This window comes from Macrosteles quadrilineatus, unplaced genomic scaffold (genome assembly GCF_028750875.1).
Source record: "Macrosteles quadrilineatus isolate MER2022 unplaced genomic scaffold, UCM_ALF_1.0 Scaffold_9__3_contigs__length_116548681, whole genome shotgun sequence".
Lineage (NCBI taxonomy): Eukaryota > Metazoa > Arthropoda > Insecta > Hemiptera > Cicadellidae > Macrosteles > Macrosteles quadrilineatus.
The window spans coordinates 44136581-44157927 of NW_026542602.1; the positions used below are offsets into that span (position 1 = coordinate 44136581).

The following is a 21347-nucleotide window of genomic DNA, read 5'->3' on the forward strand; positions in this document are numbered from 1 at the left end:
AAAAACTATCATCTTATCCATCCAACATTCATCTTTCCCTCAAATACGCACCTGGTGTATCGACATCATGCAAATATAATAATCTAATCAATATGCCAACGATTTTATCCTGTGAATTGGCAGAAGCTTTTCAGTATTTAGACCCAGCTGTGCTTGACCATTAAGATTTTGGTATATGCTGATCCTGACATAAGAAACATTCAATCTTGGTCAAAGCTAACACTCATCTTTCACTAATTTTTTACTTAAAATACTCATCCTGGTGCAATTGCTTCGTAAGATACATAAAGATGCTGGAAAAGTACAGAAGAGAGAAAACTAAAACTGCTAAACTCCTGGTGGAAGAATTCGTGATGGGTTGGCCAAAGAGAACAGCGAGCTCAGAATAGAAAACCACTGCCATGACGTATTTCCCATAACCATCCAATCTGCAGGCTGGCTGAAGAGGACATAGTTCTAAAACAGCTTCAGTCCACTAGGGTTTCAGCTGACTGGACTGGGACATTGCGACGATGACGACGAAGGGATCCACCTCCTTCGCTATTCGTAAGAGAAGATGTTTGAATCAAGGACTAATCAAACTAATTGGTGTCGTGGTGTCTCCATCTCAACTAGGATAATTGACTGATTGATTGATTGATAATTAATTGTACTTTTCCATGTTCCAGAGGCACCGCGTCCCACCAGCTGTCTGCCACCGCCCTCCTCTCGTCCCCGGACGGCTCGCGGCATCCTCTGGACTTGTATGAGTTCACCGAGGAAGACTTCACTCCCCGCCGGGCTGGACCTGGACTGTGGGAGTGTCTGGTGGGGTGTCGACACAAGATGGACCAGCAGCTGGCCCGCAGGAGGGTAAGTGACTGAAAGTCATACAAATAATGTAACATAAGAACAACACACAACCTTTTACTGGGTTGACAAAGATTGTAAAGATCCTCTTCATATGTGAAAATTATTACTTTGTTCCCGAAGTGATTCATGATAAACATCATAACAGCTTTTGATGGTGGAGCTATCAAACTTCAGTTGTTGCTATGTGCAGTGGTTGATTTTATTGACAGTTGATAGTATTCTAATGACGGTCTGTATCTATTGTGAATATTGCGATATTGACTGCCGTTGTATCTATTAACAGTAGTTGATATTTTATGACAGTAGTAGTTTCTATTGGACTATTTTTCTATCTTAGATGTTTGCTATCTACTGACAACTTTGTATTTTATTGACCATTGTTGTCATTTACTAACAGCTGAGTAGTATAATGTCAGCTGTTATAATCCAATGACCTTCGTACCTTTCTAATTATTTCAAGTCTATAATTATATGGTAAGAATACCAAGCTTTGGACTGTTAAGGCAACTAAAACATTCAAACGGCACGGAGGAACAATATAGTAGTACATATTTAATAATTCATTAATATATCCATGGCTTTCCAAAATTTTGCTTTTGAAGTGTTAACCATCCCAAACGAGAACTGGTAATAGTAATTAGTTGGTGTAAGAATTATTCTAAAACTTTATTCTAGAAAATAATTGTCAAACTATGACTTTTTAAAACACTCTAACCAAACACAACTATTTATCAATATTTTGTGGGGACATTGTTGATCAATCCAAAGCCAGATAAAAAAAATTTTGGGATATTAATTAATGGTGCTATCCAACAAAAATTTACATGTTATGCATAAAAATAGGTTAAAATCGTTTCCTCACAAACAAAATTTTAAATTTTCAACAGCATAGAGAAACACAAATTAACTATTTCAGTCAACAACTAATCTCTAAAGAATGAAAACTACTTGTAAATACGCAATATTTACGAAAGTCAAAATAGTTTACAGATTAACAATCTTGTAAAAACAAGGCAAACGCTAATAATCCGTGGAAATTCAAGTGCCAACTGCTCATAACACCATTACGACAGTGGTGTAGTGCTAAGTGCAGACCCTTGTCTCAGAATTGCTCTGCTTAGCTTACAAAAGGGTTGTGCAACTGATCTTAGTAAGCTCTTAATGTAATCGCCTAAACAACCCGGCTAATTTGACTTTGTGGTGTTGTGACCTTTGTCGATTGAAAGATCATTGAAATGGGTTTGGTTTTGATTTTCACTTTGGAGATTTCATTAACTGTGAACAAGTTTTATTTGGAAATTGTTTTATTCACACTGTTATTCATTGTGGAAGAAAACTTTAAGTTGAAAATCTCTCCAGGATTAATTTTTAATAGACCTTCTGAAACAGACCGTCTTGTTTTGTAAGAACCGTCTTCATGTAAGTGATATAGGCCTCTTCAAGTTGAATTAATCAGAAAAATAAAGTAATAATTTCGAACACAGAAATATACCCTTTTGAGCAGGAGTTATCTAAATGAAGTAGAAGCCATTTCCATTTATAACTCTGATATTTTTATTAATCAAATAGTTAAAGAATTGAAAAAAATAAACAAACTGTTACTGAATATGCATCCAGGTATTTTACTCCTAATTGAATAATATTGAAGGATTTTGCTTTAAAATATGAAGCCTTCTGTCGAGGTTTAGCTAGATCTGTTCTATAATATACAAGAGGAACTCATCTGTGGAATATACATGTGTATGAAAATAATTTTTAGGTTAAATATAAATTTCGATTACTATTTGCTTTATTAATTATTGTGTTTTTTTGTTATCTGTCTTGTTATAAAGTTAAGCACATTTAATTAATTGAAGTTAACAGCGAGTGTTATTTTCTTAAATTTATGTTCAACAATATTTTAATACGAATTTTAAAACAGATCTTATTTTACAAGATTCTAATGTTCTGGCATAAGATACCAGAAACCAACTTTGGCCAACGGAAGTATAAACAGAAACTTGGTTTCCTCTATTGAGGATAATCAAATGATTCTTCTTAACATTTTATAATGACTAAATTCGTTTTATAACCAAAACATTAATTAGTATTGTGGTTCATTTCCAACCTATTTAGTAGATAACTTTTCATGAATGGTTATAGACATTGCGTTACAAATTTCCCTGTAGCCTTGTTAAGTCAATTTTTAAAGTTGATCAAACAAAGACCTTGCTTTTGTCATAACCGTTTAACAAATACTATCTGAATAGAAAAAGTTTTTCATCACAGATTCAACGTTTCATTAGTCGCGTTATCGTTGATTGACTTTAGGTGCTGGAAAACGTAGTAAAGACTCAAACTTTAATTAGCATTATTCAAACCACCTACCATTAGCCCAGAATCCAGTTGTTAACACTTTTTAAATAGCATTGTCATGCCAATAAGATTTGTGTTAGAGATGGATTACGTCATATTTTATTTTTAATCTTTGCTTATAATACACACTAAAACATTATTAGTATACATCGTACCTAGGGCTGAAAATGAGGTTTTACTGAGATAGTTTTAGAGTTCTCGACTTCGTCTCGAACTTAAAACGATCGAGACCATTTCGGTCCGTGGTACGAACGCTATTTTTCACCGCACTATACGCTATTACCACTATTCAACACAATAATAATATTCACTAATAGTCATAACAACTACAACTTAAAGGTTATGTGAAGAAATAATTTGAGGAATCAGCAGAACAGTTGCTTGGCAGCGGTGACAAAAAAACAAGTCTATTGCAATGCTATGGATACGGCTTGTGTATTTAATGTTTTAAGAAAGTAAGCGGACAGCTGATTTTGCGGCACTAGGGATGTAAAAACCTGTTCGGTCCCCAAACGACGATGACAGCTGGCATGGCCAGCAAAACGTAACTTTCAGCCACCAATCAACGTATGTAAAACAGCTAAAAACATCTAAGTGGTGAAAAACCATATATTTGTATAAAAATATATACAAACTCAAATCCCTGTGACAGATGTGTCCAAATTATTTCGTAAAAAGTTCAATCAAGGTCAACCACTATCTTCAGTGAGTACAAACGTGTACAGCAACTCTCATGAAGATTTGCTTTGAATCTAATTTGAGGTGGTGACAGTTAATGTTTATTTATATTTGCCAATATTTTTAAATCAAAGCACTAATACAGTCTCCATGTTGTTCAGGTGGAGCAGGGACTGCGCCTATACAACCAGCACAAGCAGCAAGCAGCTGTTTCCAAGTGGCGGAGCGCGCTCAAGAGGATACGTAAACCTGGGGACAAGTTTATCCTGCTCGGCTATCTCTACCAGGCCTACATGGACTGGGGCAAGTTCAGGTAGTTTTCTATAAAAATATTCGTTTCACTCAATTTGTTGACTTACCACTTTTTTATCATTATTAATTGAGATGGGACACCTAGGTGCGTATTTGAACCCGAATATTGTTAAAGGATGATGAAGGATGAGCGTAGAACGATAAGGCATTTTTAGCGGTGTTGCACCAGCTAAAAATGCCTTAACGTTCTACGCTCATCCTTCATCATCCTTTAACAATATTCGAGTTCAAATACACACCTAGGTGTCCCACATCTCAATTAATGCTGCTCAGCTGTTGCTGTTTAATTAAACAGCTGTTTATTGAAAGCCAGAGATCAGGGACTGCTGGGTCTAGTTTTGAAGAATCACTTATGGTTTCAGGACAATTAATCTAATCAGGAATTAAGTCTCGATTTGAGGTCCCAAGCATCTTTCTTAAGAAAAAAATCAATTTTATTACGGTTAAATTGTGACGACGAGAATAATCCCCTTTATTTTATGACTAACCCCTATAAAATTGTGTTAACCACAGCCTTGTTCATATGACTTACTTCATATGAATTTACTATCCTACTATCCTGATTCAAATGGCATTTAAATGAGTTACTGTAGATCCATGTACCCTGGCTCTGACTGGTTTAGTTATTTAATTATTTACGGGAAAATCGCAATTTTTACAATTAATTACATGCATGGAAGTTTTTGGATTTTAATTAATGCCATATATATACATAACATAATACATAAAATATATACATAACAGTGACTTTTAGATTGTGCTTTATGCAAGTGCTTTATAATTGCGTGCTCAAACTAATAACATTTACAACAAAGAAGCAAATTAAACGGTGATTATTTTTGACGCTATAAAACAAATGCATTTATGTAACGTTCGTTTACAGTGAATCACAACACCAACAAAAAAGAGAAAACATGCAAACATCGTGAATTTAAATAAAACTATTTTTTCTGTTGAGCCTCACTAGAGAACAGGAATTGAAATGGAAGAATGTCAAATATGATTGAAAACATACAATATAAATATAAATTCTGTAAAGACAAAAACCAATTACAGTGATAATTTGACTATTTTTTGGACTAGAATATAATGATGGTTTGTAGAGAGATGCATCCATGTTTATCTTCTATTAATTGTAAGACATGGTTAAACTATTAAATTTCTATAAATTCTGCCATCTGTAAAAGAAGCGTCAAAACTCTCCCAAAATTGCCCTAAAAAAATCCACTGAAAATTAAAACGTAAATTATTGATAATTTATGTTAATATGAATATTCCAATCATTCTACAATCAAATCATATTCATAATTCAATAATAGTGATAATCACAATATTCATAGTCGGGGCAGCGTGTTTGTTCGGCTAAATTATAAATGTCCACATTGAAATGCAGTAATTACACTCATTAAATCCTATGACTGGAAACAGTAAATCGTGTGTTAATTGCTTTGTTCGTGATTGAGGTTTTCTAAATATACATTTTGATTGTAGAAATACAAAAACATGTCATGCGATAGACTTCATTTGAATGTTTTAACAATATTATTGATATATAATAAATTAAATGTATTTGTACCTAATTGTTACACTTTTTACAAATATCTTTAATATTTGATTCCGTAAGCGAATCGTTCCCCACGAAATATATCGAGCTAAGAAAAAGGTGGCATGGCTGTTGAGTATTCATTTTAAAGCTTAAGGTCCAAGGACGGTGGGGAAAATGTCAGAAGGCTCAAGAATTACCCCTGCTCTGCCCCACAGGCCGTCAAAGATCCAGTCACTTTGTAATGGAAGTACTGCTATCAGTGTTTCTATAAGGTGTTTTAAATATACCAGCTGGTGTAAACATTGCGTATTTGTTTATTTATTGATTTTAATGTTTTGATTTTAAGTTAGAAAGTGTAATTAAGAGGTTTTTGGGGGAAGACTGCAACTAAAGAGAGTATTTAGGGATGGTGCAAAGCAAAGGGGGTGGTTAAGGCCTAGTTTTTCTTAAAATCACTATACTATACACTACATTGTAAATCACAACAGGCGAGGAACTTTTGCACATTTTAATCAGCTGATTTTGCATATTTCACACTAATAAGCTGGTTCGAAGTTTAACTAAGAATGAACAATTTTGTATAGAGAGAGCATGGAGTTCGCACACCGTCAGTTGAACATCGCTGAGGAGGCGGACAGCCCCAACCTGAGGGCGGAGGCCTACCTGAACCTGGCGCGGACCCATGAGAGGATGGGCGCGTTGGAGCGGGCCCTGGCGTGTGCGAGACACTCCCTGTACAACGAGTGTGATCAGTGCAGGACTGCTGGGTTGGTGCAGATCACTGTAGGCAGTGTACATCTGGAGTTGGCCACCTTCTGCAAGGCGCTCCAGGCCTTCCAGCAGGCCCACAGCATCGCGCAGAGGATACAGGACCCTGCCCTGGAACTACAGGTAGTGTCTTAGTAAAGGACAATAGGATGCACAAACCTCTCACTACAAGCCCCCAATGGTAGGGGGCAAGCTGGTCAAGTGGTAGAGCGCGTGACTTCGGTCCTTGAGGTCCCGGGAACAAATCCCACCGAATCACCAATGGATTTTATCCATGTGACAATGCCGCAAACCCCTAGTTCTAGCCTGAGGTAACGTGAAAAACAATTCTGGGCTCGTGCCTAGCGTCCTATGAAAGCAAAAAAAACCAATGGTTATAATAAAATTGCCAACCTCTAAACCTAGCTTGAATGTGTAAAACCGTCTTGGGATAGAGCCAGGTGTCCTAGAATGTGACGGTTGGGTATAATAATAAATAATTTCCTCTTCTCTATGTACCGGGTGTCCATTAAGTAAGTAGAAAATTTTTATGAATATATTGAACGTTTTAGATGTATCTATTTGAACTTTGTCGTGTTTTTTTTTTTTTTTTATTTCAAATTCTCGACTAACATGTTTGAAATTTTTTTACAAAATCTGCCATTTTGTATAGTTTAAGCTATACGAATTAAAATTACCGCTATTTTGAACACAAAAAATGTTTTCGTTTGTGAATAAATGTATACTAGATTGTTTACATTTAATCTATTCCCACATTCGTGTACTTTCTTCCGCGCCACCCTACGTAGACAATAGATTAATATATTTTTAAGTTCTCCCGTAGCATTACAGGACATCAGACTCTAACACAAAACACTATTTACACACTCAGACTTACGGGGCCGCGAAATTATCACACCATTGATTGTTGGGATTTGGACTTGGCACCTCGGTGACCATTTTCTTGTGCTTCTCCACGAGACAGATCGCTTCAGTGATATCAAATAATTTATTCAATTATTGCTAATGCCTAAAGTGACTCTTTTCAACATGGTGTCTTGTTTGGAGACCAAGGTGAAATCAAAGTTGGAACAGAGCGAGAGTCAAAAATACATTTCGGTTCGTGTAGTGTTTTTTGGTGTCCCACCTGAACATCCTAGGACGCTTCCCCGAACTGTTTTACACATTAATTCAGGCAATGAATACAGAACCTATAAGTTTCGCTTCTTATTAGGTTCTGTATATTGCCTCAGGCTAGTCCTAGAGGGTCGTGGCGTTATCACTTAGATAAAATCCATTGGTGTGGTTAAAACCCGAAACATCTTGAACCAAAGTCTCTACCACTAGCCATCTCGCTCGTGTAATTTCTATTCAATAAAAACTTGATCTCGTGTCAAATAGGTTCACTTAATGACCTAAGAATTAAAACTACTACAGTACATAAAAGAGCATAACAAACTTTACAAAAATGGCTTACAAAATGACAAAACATTCATAATGATATTTTGTCAGGTATCGAGTTTCCAACTATTGATAAGTGTTCGTTAATTCAGCAATTTACCATTTATATATATTTACCAACTATAAAATCACAAACCTTGAATGTTAAGCATAATGTTAAACTAGAAATGTAGATGCAAGTAACATATATGGTACGAGAGGACATAAAAACAAACATTACAGGCAATGAAGAGGCAAGTCCCTATAATCCAGTAACAGACCGATGGGGACAGTTCTGACCACAGATAATCTGCAATCTTTTATATCAACACCTTTCTTCACGCAGTAATCTGTGTTGGTAAAAATATTTCACCAAACTTAAATATTTCAATTTATATGAATAAGATGTTATTGCAATCGTTATTCTGGTGTAGTAATTAATATCATCTAGTAAAGCTGTAATATCATCTATGGTAACTGTATGAGAAAATAATATTTTATTTACAAGTAAATAGCACCGAAAAAAGTATTTCGCTAAATTATGATATTTTATTATAATACATCAAGATTAAATTAACACTCTGTAACATTAATTCTGTAGTCTTTAGTAATTACATTCTCCTAGTAAAAATCTGAGAAATTTTGGAGAAGAGTTCGTATCTTTACACCCAAAAAATAGCAGTTATCGTTTAGAACCTCACCTTTATTTACATGGTAACTTGTAGTTCAAAAATACCTCACCAAAATCTTTCATTGCATAAAAACTCATTTTTACATAAAAAACCATTAACATTATCGTAATGAGCTTGGACAGCGCTGAACACAGGAAAAACCACAGTCATCTGAAATGAAAAAGCAAGTCAGCAAACGCACCTTTTGCACATTCATGTTTCGTCATGGAATAATAATTTTACTGAACTGAAAATTTTAATCAATGTATGAAAAAGTTGCCATCATTCTTTTACATGAGGATATCTTTGGCCCCAACCAATTACGCAAAGAGCCCAACCTCCAAAAACTACTTCAGCTTGTGTTTTGACATCGGAAACTTTAATTAGACTCGATGGACAAACGTCAAAGCAGTATTGGAGCTCAATGTACAAATTGATTGTTGATTACTAATTAACTATTTCCAATTAAATGATCACACCAGCCAATGTCAATTGGTGTTTTCCGGTTTTGGATCACTTTGCTTATTGCCACAAAGGTTCATGCTTTCTTTTTTTTATTGACTAACACCAATTTCCTTTGAGTGCCAATGTCATACAAATTTTGATGGTATTTAGCAAAAGAATGTTTATGTCTATTTTGTATACAATAATTGTAAAACCTTTTTAGCCTATATTTGGATTTTTGTGAAATTGGATTTCCTGTTTGAAAACCCCTAAAATGTGGTTTAGAAGTCGTTAATTAATTTAGAATCAACTAATTTTTTTAACTATTCATAAATAGTATGGCTTAGAGTTTGAACGGGTTTTCATACAATACAACAAGGATTTTATTTTATTTTGTTAGAAAAACAACTTTTCATAAATTTATAACTCAACAAATCGAAATAATATTGCTTCACCGCTTGGGTAGTAAATAATTTGTAACATTTTGGTGCAATTAAATTTTGGTATTTCGAATGTACTGTATAATCAATGCTAAGTATGGATTAAGTCCAAGTTGAACTATTTCCCGAAGTTATTCATTGATTATGGTATTTATACCATAATCCCTTTTATCAGTGAGAGCAAATGAGGATTGTTACCTTTTGTAAAGTTAGATACATACAAATTAAATACCAATTTTTTAACTCTTTAAATTAAAATATTGCTGCACGTCATAATATTGCAGCATTATTTTACAAAATAGGTTAGAAAACGAAAATACTATTCTCGTAAAGGTTATCTCTCAAACAACTCTTAATTAGTTTTAAATTTTCCTAATGCAAATGAGCAGCTGGTTAGTAAGTGATTCAATCATTTCGTCTATTACGATAGTGTTAGTGGACATTGTACTATCGATATGTCGAACTATTGAAAAGAGTGCAACAATAATAAGCTAAAGCCGATCAAATCAATCGATATATAATTACGATACATGCAATTGTTAGAATCGAAGTTTACGGCAGGGTAAAATAGCTACTTTAGACCCACAACGCTTGTATTAAAAATGGCTGTTCTTGTTGAAGTATGACCAACATCTAGCATTGTTATGTTTGATATTTTAAAACTGGGCTCAGCTGTCATTGATTGGGCTATAAACAATTCTGGCTGAATGTAGCTACAAACATCCAATTGTAGTTATAAATGCTGTAATAGTATATTTCGTACCTAGGGCCGAAAATGAGGTTTTGCTGACTCGATATAGTTTTTTCACCACACTATGATGTTTTTGGCTGTATTACATACGTTAATTGGTGGCTGAAAGTTACGTTTTGCTGGCCATGCCAGCTGTCATCGTAATTTGGGGACCGAGCAGGTTTTTACAGGCCGGGGCCGCAAAATCAGCTGTCCGCTTAGTTACTAAAAACATGAATGCATTTTAAATACACAATCAAAATCCATAGCATTGCAATAGAATTGTGTTATTGTCACCGTTGCCTAGCGAATGGCCTGATTTATTTTCGTTGACTATCAGTGTGCATTATTATGGTGGTGAATAGTGGTAATAGGGTATAGTGTGGTGAAAAATAGCGTTCGTACCACGGACCGAAATGGTTTTGCAGCTCTCGATCGAGGTACGAAATATAGTATTAAGTTCTCGACTTCGTCTCGAACTTAAAACGATCGAGCTGCAAAGCCATTTCGGTCCGTGGTACGAACGCTTTTTTTCACCACACTATACCCTATTACCACTATTAATTCACCACAATAATAATGCACACTGATAGTCAACACAACTACAACTTTAAGGTTATGTGAAGAAATTAATTTAGGAATCAGCAATAATAATAATAAATAGTTGCTAGGCAGCGGTGACAATAAAACAATATTGCAATGCTATATGGATACCGATTGTGTATTTAATATGCATTCATGTTTTGGGAAATCAAGCGGGCAGCTGATTTTGCAGCCCTAGGGATGTAAAAACTTGCTCGGTCCTTAAATGACGATGACAGCTGGCATTGCCGGCAAAACGTAACTTTCAGCCACCAATTAACGTATATAAATCAGCAAAAAATATCATAGTGTGGTGAAAAAGTCATTTTGGCCTAATTCATTTTTCACTTATCTTAACATTAAATTTAGTTTGAAATATGTCTTAGTTGAGTCACCATATTATTATTGTTGTACAGTTATAAGCACTCAATGTAGATAAATATGCATTCAAGTCAGTATTAACTCCATGTAACTTGTATACCAGTTTTGTATTTAATAACTCTCTGGAGTTCCTCCTCAAACACGGCAGTCAATTAGTGTGTATGAGGTTGACAAAGGAGCAGAGTCCCTACTAGACTCTAATTGGCTGTTATACGTCACTGTTTAATAAGCATTATGCACTTTTTCCCTGGATTTATCATTAACTAAGTCTATCGTTTTTTCATTAAAAGTAAAGAAATACTGTGGTTTTGTCAATAATAAATGATAAGTAAAAATTTTAGAAGTTCCCATAGAGTATTGATAGAGTTACGATTCCATTAACAATCTATTATTCTCAACATTCGTGGAAAACTAAGTATGAAGATTATTAAACAAGGCATTCCACTTAAGAGTAAAAATAAAATAGAAACTATGTTTATGTAGTGTTTAACTAAGTTCTTAGTATTGACATTTTCCCACCAGTTGCCTCAGGATAACAATTCTTATGGTAAAACACAGTTTTGCATATTATTTATTCGTATTTATCATTTAGTTAAAGGAGCGTCAGGATGATGCTTATTTTAATTTGCAAAAAAGGACGGATTTAGAACTGAGTGAGATTAAATGTGAAGCTTTTAATAAATAAATCCAGTGTTTCTTCCACTATGATAAAAAATATAATAAAAGGCAGGTAGGCTCCGTTTTAAACATAAAAAAACCTATCGTCTTTTGTCAGGACAGAACAAACTATTCTGTGGTTACACGACAAGCACACTATAACCACTTAGTCAGGATAAAATTTTACCTAGAGTTTTTAAAGTAGCCATTTCAGTTTAGTTCTTAGAATTGAAATGTTTCACATAACAGCATTGTTTACTTTCAAAACGGCATATTTTTACTCATAACAACACGGGTAACGGACCAATGAGGTTCAGAGATTGAGAGAGAAGAAGTAAAATTTTAATGATTCGAACTTCAACTAATCAGCTGTTCAGGCAATTTAAAATTGTAAAGTGGTCAATTAGTGTTTGGTACAATGTTTCGTTGTATCACTGTCAGTGGCAATGAGAGGTTATAAATGAAAAAATAACCTCTCTTAGAAGTTATGAGTAGTGATTTTAGTAATTAAAACACTTTCGTAGGTAAAGTAGTGTACGCAACTCGCGTAAATAGTGTTAACGACACGAGAAGAAAATTTAAGGTACGAGCCTTATTAGTGAATTTATTTATAATTAATTTCGACGGATATTTTATTGTCTGAAGCCTCAACTGAGCGTGAGTGGAGGATGATGGTAGAACATAGTTAAATTATAAAAATATCTTAACTCAGACCGTTTCTATATGAATCAGTTTTAAAGACTCCAATAGTACAGTAAAGCTACGTTAAGTTTTGAACCGTCAAAATCTACTAACCCTTATGATTGCACACAGCTAGGTCATCCCCTTGACTATATTTTATATTGTGTCCATCTACGCCAGGGCATTTATTACCTTTTTTAACGGGGACAGTCCTAACACTGGTCTTGTTAGGCTACTATCTAACGCCAACCTATTAGAAATAATTAATTGATAGCCCAGTGACAAATGACATCTGTGTCTGGTAGCGATTTTGCTTGCAATCCAACCAGCGTCCATCTAATGTTCTTCTAATATTCATGACAACTTCTACTCACCTTCTGTTGACCTTTACCAGGTGTACGTTGGCTTGTCAGAGCTCTTCGGCAGACTACAAGACGCCGACAAGAGCGCGAGGTACGCCTCCAAGGCTTACGACCTCAGCAGGAACCTGCAGCTCGGGGACCTCAACAGCAGACACCACAGGGCCGCGCTGCTGCAGATGGCTTCAGCACTCAGGAAACAAGGGGAGCTGGGGGATGCTCATGACTACTGCAGCGTGAGTATCCACAGTAGACTCATTATCCGGACATTGATTTAACCGGACTCGGCAGAATGACATCTCTGTAACCGGACTGGATCGGCAGGAAGTGGGCGGATATCAAACGAATTTTATCGTAGGGAAGACTTGGGACCATCGATCATGTGTCCGGTTTGACTATTTTTACGTAATAATCATTATTGGTTATGCGTTAGATGTTCCTAATTTAACGAGTTGTAGCGTTGTAGGGGATGTCGGTTTATCCGGAACTCCCACTATCCAGATTGGTCTCAGACCTGATGAGTCCGGATAAGAGGGAGTCTACTGTATTGACTTTTTATGTTGGCAGCCTGGTTAGCTTGCATTTTCCTATCTATATAGGTCTAAGACATTTCCGTATATCCGTAAAACGTATTTAGCAAAGTAAGGGGTGAGCCGGTACAGTGTGCTATCGCACTAGAACATGACATCACTATCGTGGATTTTAAATACTTTAAGTTGGTACGCCGTGTTGCCAACCAATGATTAATATTTACTAGGAGTAAAAGTGCTAGTGTCTTTTAAGCCAATTATTTTTTATTAGTGAATAAGAGCACCACGAAAACTGTCCACTCGCTCATATTTTTGTGGATATTGTCTAACCTGTCCCTTCAGCATTGAGCAACACGCTTAAAATATGTTTGTATCTTTATAAATATGAAAACCTACATGGAAATTATTTGCTAAATTAATTTTAATGTAAAAAAGAGAATCAAGCATCAAATGAATAAAAAGAAATCGGCTTACATGGAATGCTAAATGTGGCATTTACAATTCAGATGCCTGGTATTTAATAAACTCATCAATCCAGAACAAATGAAAGATATAACGTTTCAACGAGAAAAATAATGCGATTTACTAGCAATTTGGTATCATAAATTTCTAATACATTTTCTTTACCATTACTGTACAACACGTATCATATTGGTTCCATATAGCCATAAAATCCATAAATCCCCAAAGAGTTTTAAACGATAAAACTACTTTCATGCATATATTCCCCGAAATATATTTGACCCACTATACTTTTCTACATACTAAGTAGTTTGGAAGACTTGTAAAGATAATGTAGCCAACTTTGAGCAAGCAAAGGAAGGTAATATAGTTAGGAAAGTTTTAGAAGGCAACGTTGTCGCTTTAAACTTCGTTCCTCCTTGCACTCTCGAATAAAAATCATTTACGCTCCTTCCATGCTTTTTACCTGGATGTTAGATATTATGGTAGTTACAAAAAATTTAATTTGTTTGGAAACGATTTGATAAAATATTCTTTCTGCAATGTTGGCACTATGCCATTCAAGTATTGAGATATGTGCATAATTCAATGCAGTGCATTAATTATAGTACATGAACTATTGTACTAATACATTTTTTAAGGTTAAACCGGAACCGGAACTCATGACATAGCTTCCTTGGGTATCCTGTCCATATCGGTATCACAGACGATAGAGTAATTAATAGAGTATTTCTTTTGTCTGTGACGGTGCCAACTGATCCACAGATTTACTATAAACTTTGACTACCAATAGTCAATGCTATAAACATACAAGAATTCCCATAGAATTAAAGTTGATGGATATATTTATCTCATCCAAGAGACATTATTTATTTAGAAAAATCTACATTTAAAAAGGCACATTCCTTTTAATTTTTCCAAAAATATCATATTAATGTACCCACTCGTAAAAACAGCTGATTAAATCAAGCGTTATAGCTGACATAGCATTCAAAAAGTTTCTCACGGAAAATATTGATCACGCAAAGAGCTACACTATTTAGAATGCATAGTGCATGTTTATGCAAAATATGTTTTCAGCTTTGCTTTAAAGCTCTTATTGATGAAAAGCAAAGTGTAGCTGAATGCAATATTAAATGAAATAGAAAATATCAGTTATTAGTTTTAAATAATAATTTCAGCATGAGTTAAGACTTGACTGCAATTTTTATGAACCAGGGCGTTTTTAAAATATGAATGGATTGAATTTGATCAAAACTAATGTAATGAAATAAAATATAAAAGAAAAAAAAGAAAAAATATTAAGTTATTAAAATGAAATAGAATATAATCAAGTGAAATAGAATAACTTAAAATGGAATTTCTTGAATAAAATGGAATAGATTTAAATTGAATCACAAATAATTTATTCATGTCCATTAGAATAAAATGTAGCTGAATACAGGGAAATTGAATTAAATTAAATCTATTCAAATTGAAAAGGGTGGAATTTATTTAAATGCAAATTTTTAGCATGGATGCAATGGTTGAGAATTAAATAACATTGGGTATAAATGTTATCTAAGTGCAACGGAATAAAATGTATTTCCATGAAATGTTGTTTTATAAAATGTTTTAAAATAATAAAATCCATATTAATTGAGATAATTAGTGTATATAATACGTCATAATGACTTTTCAACTATTAGAGTGTTAACATCAGTTGCCGTATCAGTCATAAGATTACACGCCCAACTTCGCTGAGCCCATTAGCCCCAGCTTCAAAGGTTACGAATAAAACCGATGTAATAGTTTATACGTAAAACTAGCTGTAACCCGCGGGCTTTGCCCCGTTTAACTTCTTAATTTTCAAGATTATCTCGTTCGCATGGCTCAATCACGTCCTGGTTGAAGTTTGTTCGCTACGCTCACTCACCTTTAGGTTCGAGCTCGTTCGCTGCGCTCACTTGCCTTCAGGTTAGCTCGTTCGCTACGCTAACTCGCCTCCAGGTTGAAGTTCGTTCGCTACGCTCACTCACCTTTTGGTTGCAAATTAGCTGTTGTCATAAATGTAAAAGAAATAATAGTGCTGCACCCTGTTGGTAATCCTTGTAACTTTAATGCTATTGAACATCATAGAACAGGGTCTGTTAGGGGAGGTACGATTGAGGCATTAGTTCAAAATTCCTCCGTGAACAGCGCTGTAGTAGAGAGCACTTTGGCAATGAAGGTTTAAGCAAGTTACTAATCGCAAAAATAGTTCTGTTCATAAAATAAAACTATAAACGCCTCAAATTTAATTTTATTATTTTTTAATTATAAAATTAAACTATCATAACCTAACCGAACTAACCAAACTTGCTGATAATGAAATAATACAGTATAACAAAAGTTTAGTAATAGAAAAAATAATTCTGTTTATTAAATAAAACTAGAAATTTGCTCAATTAAAATTTTATAATAACTTAATAATAAAATTAAACTGTCATAATCGAACCAAACCAACCAAACTTGCTGATAATGAAAAACTCTTAGACAAAAAGTTAATGTAACTAGCGGGATTCGAACCCGGGATCTTCAGCATACCAGCCCGGCACGCTAACCACTAGACCACCGAGGCCAATGGTAATGGCTCGTATTGTTACGGTAATGGGGTTCCCTCAGCTAATAAGAAGCCCACAGCTGTCATCGTAGCCTCTTCTGTACCTCCCCTGAGTAAATACCCATAGAACAGAACCAACTTGTTTAATTGAAACAGCTGTTAAGATTCAATAATTCCATTTCTCATAAGGTTAACATGGGAAACTCCAGAGCCACTGGGGCGGAGCCCGAAAGGATTTTTGAAATAAGAATATGCCTATATGTTAATCGGGAATGTGAGGTATCATCATGCCAAATTTCAGCCCAATCCGACCAGTATTTTTCGCGTTCACTTGTCACAAACATACATCCATACATCCATACATCCATACATCCAAACTTTCTCATTTATAATATTAGTAGGATAGGATATACCATATACATTTCATATAAATTGTGTAAATCATTGTGCCAAAGGAGAAATTTAGTCAGCGATGCATTAGTGTAAACAGCGTCAAACACTATGTAATTTTGAACTAATCTAACTGGTTTATAATGTTAAACATAACGTGTAAAATTAAATAAATTGTGTAAAATCGTGTAAAACTTGTTTGGAACTAAACAGGAATCCAGACAATCAGCGATGCATTATCTTAAACATCTTTGATCACTACGGGATCTTAAAACCAATCTAACTGGTTTTTACTGTTAAAACAAAACGTGTAAAGTGCATCTATATATGGTGTAAAACTCCTAGTTTATAACGAGGCTGAAAATCAGACAATTTTCGACGAATTTTTATAAATATCTTACAAACATTACGGAATATTAAAGTCGATGTGAATGGTTTATTTAAATAAAATGCACGTGATATATACGCTCCTATACTTATGAATCGTGTACGATCTCCTTTTTGGTGAGGAGACAACCTAACAGTTAGCGAAGAATCAGAATGTAAACTGACTCAGTGCTGTACTTCCAATAATTATGGTTTTCCGATAATGTGATAAACTTTGGTCCGGATTTGATAGGAAATAATGTTAGGGCACAATGTAGTTGGGTTCCCACAAATGTTTAAATTTTCCACCAATGTTAACTGTTTATGGCAAACGTTTTAAAAGTAATTTTAATAACAGTGCAGTCTATGGTATAATATATCTTATACACTAGAAATCTCTGGGAGTGAGCTGGTCTAGTGGTTAGAGCGTGTTACTTCGGTCCCTAAGGTCCCGGGTTCAAATCCCGCCAAATCACCAATTGTTTCATCTAAGTAATATTGTTGCATCCAATCCCTGGCTCGTGCCCTAGCGTCCTAGGACAAAAAAGGTACATTATCTCTGCGACTAGTAACAGAGAAGTATACAGAAACACATCTCTTTGTCTAAGTGAGTAATATTTACTCAACGTGCAATTAACGATAAAAATGGATTCCGAACCCCCGGGTAGTAAAATCACCACGTAATCATTAATGTTGATAGTGTCAGGATTCAAACTTGTGCTCCTCGGAACAGAAATCCCATGCTCTAACCACTTAACCAACCCTACTTCCTTTTTAGTCATGTCCAACAAATCATGTCTTTAGAAAAAAAAGCAAAGACAACTTACGTCTATGTTTTAAGGAAACTCTACTCTGAATATACTATAAATCATCGTACTATTTTCAGAATCGTTCTTTCATACTATTTATATTTCCAAACATAAATACAACTCTTGGATTCGTTCTAAGTTTGCAAAAGTTTTTGTCGACAGCTCGCTCCTTCTGTAGTTTGCTAACTTAATATTACCTTCCACGTCTTTGAAACTAAAACATTCTTTAAAGCATTGTTATTTTACAAAGCAGCAATATAAAATAAGATCAAAGCTAAAGTTTATATGGTTTCTGGGAAAATGCACATTTTACGTGTATTGACTGTAGTAAAATATTGTACATATTAATTTATAGTGTTTATTTTCACACACATAGCCTAGAAATATAGGTAAGAAAATATCAGAAAATTTATGATGTTATTTATATGATCACCTTTTCAAAATAATTTTAGACTACAGTTTCAGATTCTAATCCCAATGCAGATTGAAATCATTGAAAAAACTATTAGGAAAGCATTATCTTTTTTGTTCAAGCAAATACCACGTAAATGGGTAAAGCGGTAAATCTGATGCTACTTTTTGAACAGTAAACAGAAATAGTCAAATCGTATATTTCAGCTAGTCTTTTTTATGTGGTGTCAAAAAACTAACTGGGTAGCTGAGTGGTTATATTGCTTGCCAAGTAATTAGTAGGCCATCGGGTTTTCTATGTTTTTGTGAGAGAGGGTTTGTAGCAACCTTTCTTCTTCGTCCTTTTGGAATTTCCTTGCTTGAAATTAAGATCAAACTTACATTTCCTCACTATTTTATAACAATATCTCTGATATGAACTAATAACATTAAACTTAAACAAAATCTGTTAGCTTTTCACGTAACTTATGATTTGTTAACTGTTTAAAACCGACGAACTTATAAATATGACAATAATTATTACATTTTGTTTTTAATTTACACTTATGTCAAAAATAAATAACACATATTTTTTCCCTAGTAAAATTTCAAATTAATACGTGTAACTAATATATTTTAGTCGAAAAAAAAAAACTAATTATCAATTGTATTATTTAATATGGGAACGCCACTATGTGCGTATTTTAACCCAAATATGAGTGAAGGATGAGTGGCGCGATCTTGTAGTCTTGTTAGTGACTAAGGCCGACATGTTCCTTAGACACAGCTGTTAATTAATCGTCCATACAGCTAATGGCAACTAAGGGACCTACGGTTTATTGTGGAATCCGAACGACATTTTTCCTTGTAATTAATGAATTGGTATTTATCAGGATAGTATTGCAAATAGTTGTAGTACTCACTAGTGCGGACGTTAATCCACACCAGGGAGCATCGCATCCACAGTGCATGTCTATAAATATCCACAACTCGTGACCTCCTAGTAGCTGGATTACAGGACAACGCCACCCGCCCCAGTCACCATGATCACCATGATTTAATCACCAATGACCTAAATTTAAACTCAGATATCGTGATTTTACTTTTTTACCGTCCTTGGAAAATTGTTGGACAAAGTTTTTTAAATGATTCAAATGATTCAAATGATTTATTTGGCCATTCGGTACAAACAGACAATAGGCTACGTCAAACAATACAATAGAGCTGAAATAAACACATGCAGAATCTCATTTCAACATGGTGTTTAAAAATCATTCCGACCATTTATTTTATTAAGATATTAAAGGGGTTTTATGATTGATAAATGAAAAATCTTAAGCATTACATGTGATATTTTAACATCGGGAACCTAAATATACAGTTTAATAGATCTGTGATTATTTTAACCGATAAATTGTTCCTGCTACAACGTACACTAAACATAAGTTCCAATCCCACAAGATGTGATGGTAGCAGGGTGTGGTGGAGGGGGTTGTGGGGGGAGGGGGGTTTGACAAGCCATTAGTGACGTCATTACAGCCTTGATTGGTCATTTAAATGTCACATGCATTTAGCCTTGGCGGGTGTTTAAATTTGTGTGTTGATGAATATATTATTATCACTCGATTAAACTCGCATTGGTTTGACTGAAGTGACCTCTATATCTGACGATGAAAACATTTTACAATTTTGTGACGGATAAAATTAACTATCAATCGTCCTGCATTTAAATATGTTGTTTTCGATGCTGCTATGATTGTTTTGATTTAAGAAAAATATAAGTAGACTTTTTTAGCTTTGTGAAATTATTCACATATTTTTCGAAATAAAATAGTTTCGAATAACATACTATTGTATCGTGATCCATGTAGTGCTACGTTGGGAGTTTACTACATTAATTGTATCTTTATTGATGTTCAAACTAATTGAAATGCAAACAGGCTTTCGTACTTTGGTTTGGAATATCTTCTTGGTTTAGCGTAGGTATGTTTCTAGTAGTACATTATATTTCCTCAAACGGCCTTATCAGCCTAAAACTGTGAATACACATGTGGCTCATGAAGAGTCATTTTATACGTAAGCAATCAAATATCCAATTTCTAAATTGATGGACATAAAATTAACACGTAAGTTCAGGGTTTCATTCATTGTAGGCCTACATCAAAGGGATAGGCTATTATACTGTTCATTTTTCTAATCGTCATATGATGAGGCATCGGAAACACATTTTCATTATCTAGAAATCCGTTCAACGTTAGCAAAGGCTGTAGGCCTACACTAGCGCCCGTATTTGGTGTGATGCAATACTGATGGTGCATCTGATTTGCATCTTCCCAACAGAAGGGACTCACGGAGCGATTATAATTAATTACAAACTTATCTACTCATTTTAGCGATTTCCCTATATAAGGAATAAGCTATTACCATGACTTGAACCCGGGACCGATTTACTTTTTCGTTTTAAGGGTCCTAAATGGTCAAAAACACTATCCGTTCAAATTCATATATATAAATATACACATGTATAAATACATCTTACATGTGCATATTTTAATTATTTTTTAATTTTTTTTATAATTTTTATATTTTAATTCTAGTTAAGTCATTTTTCCGGAATCTTGAATCATCTTATCCCATATTATTATTAGAATCGCAAGTAAGTTACATACATTAGGAGGGTATTTTCAAACATGTAACAATATTATTTTTGTACAACTACTTCATATTTTATCACATATCTGTAAACACAGTTGGGTCTTTGAATGATTGACTTAGTAAACAAATGAAATCGAACTCTACATTTTCAAAAATATTTAAATTACTCTATTACAGTATTGAATCTTAAATACATAATACAATGCCCTATATGATATTGAGGTCACTAGTTTGTATAGATTTTCACACTCCATGTGAAGCCATAAAGCGGGAAGGTCCATAAAGCATA

At 34.4% G+C, this 21347-nt stretch overlaps 1 protein-coding gene across 1 annotated transcript in view; it reads left to right on the top strand.

Annotated features, from left to right (window-relative positions):
• Nucleotides 1-290: 290 nt before the first annotated feature.
• Nucleotides 291-21347, top strand: part of LOC129003368 (43 kDa receptor-associated protein of the synapse homolog) — a 29473-nt gene continuing 8416 nt past the window's right edge. The window contains exons 1-5 of the mRNA XM_054431660.1: nt 291-301; nt 669-852; nt 4047-4198; nt 6328-6634; nt 12911-13111. Of these exons, the coding sequence (XP_054287635.1) occupies nt 291-301; nt 669-852; nt 4047-4198; nt 6328-6634; nt 12911-13111 (855 nt within the window). The remainder of the gene's footprint in view (nt 302-668; nt 853-4046; nt 4199-6327; nt 6635-12910; nt 13112-21347) is intronic.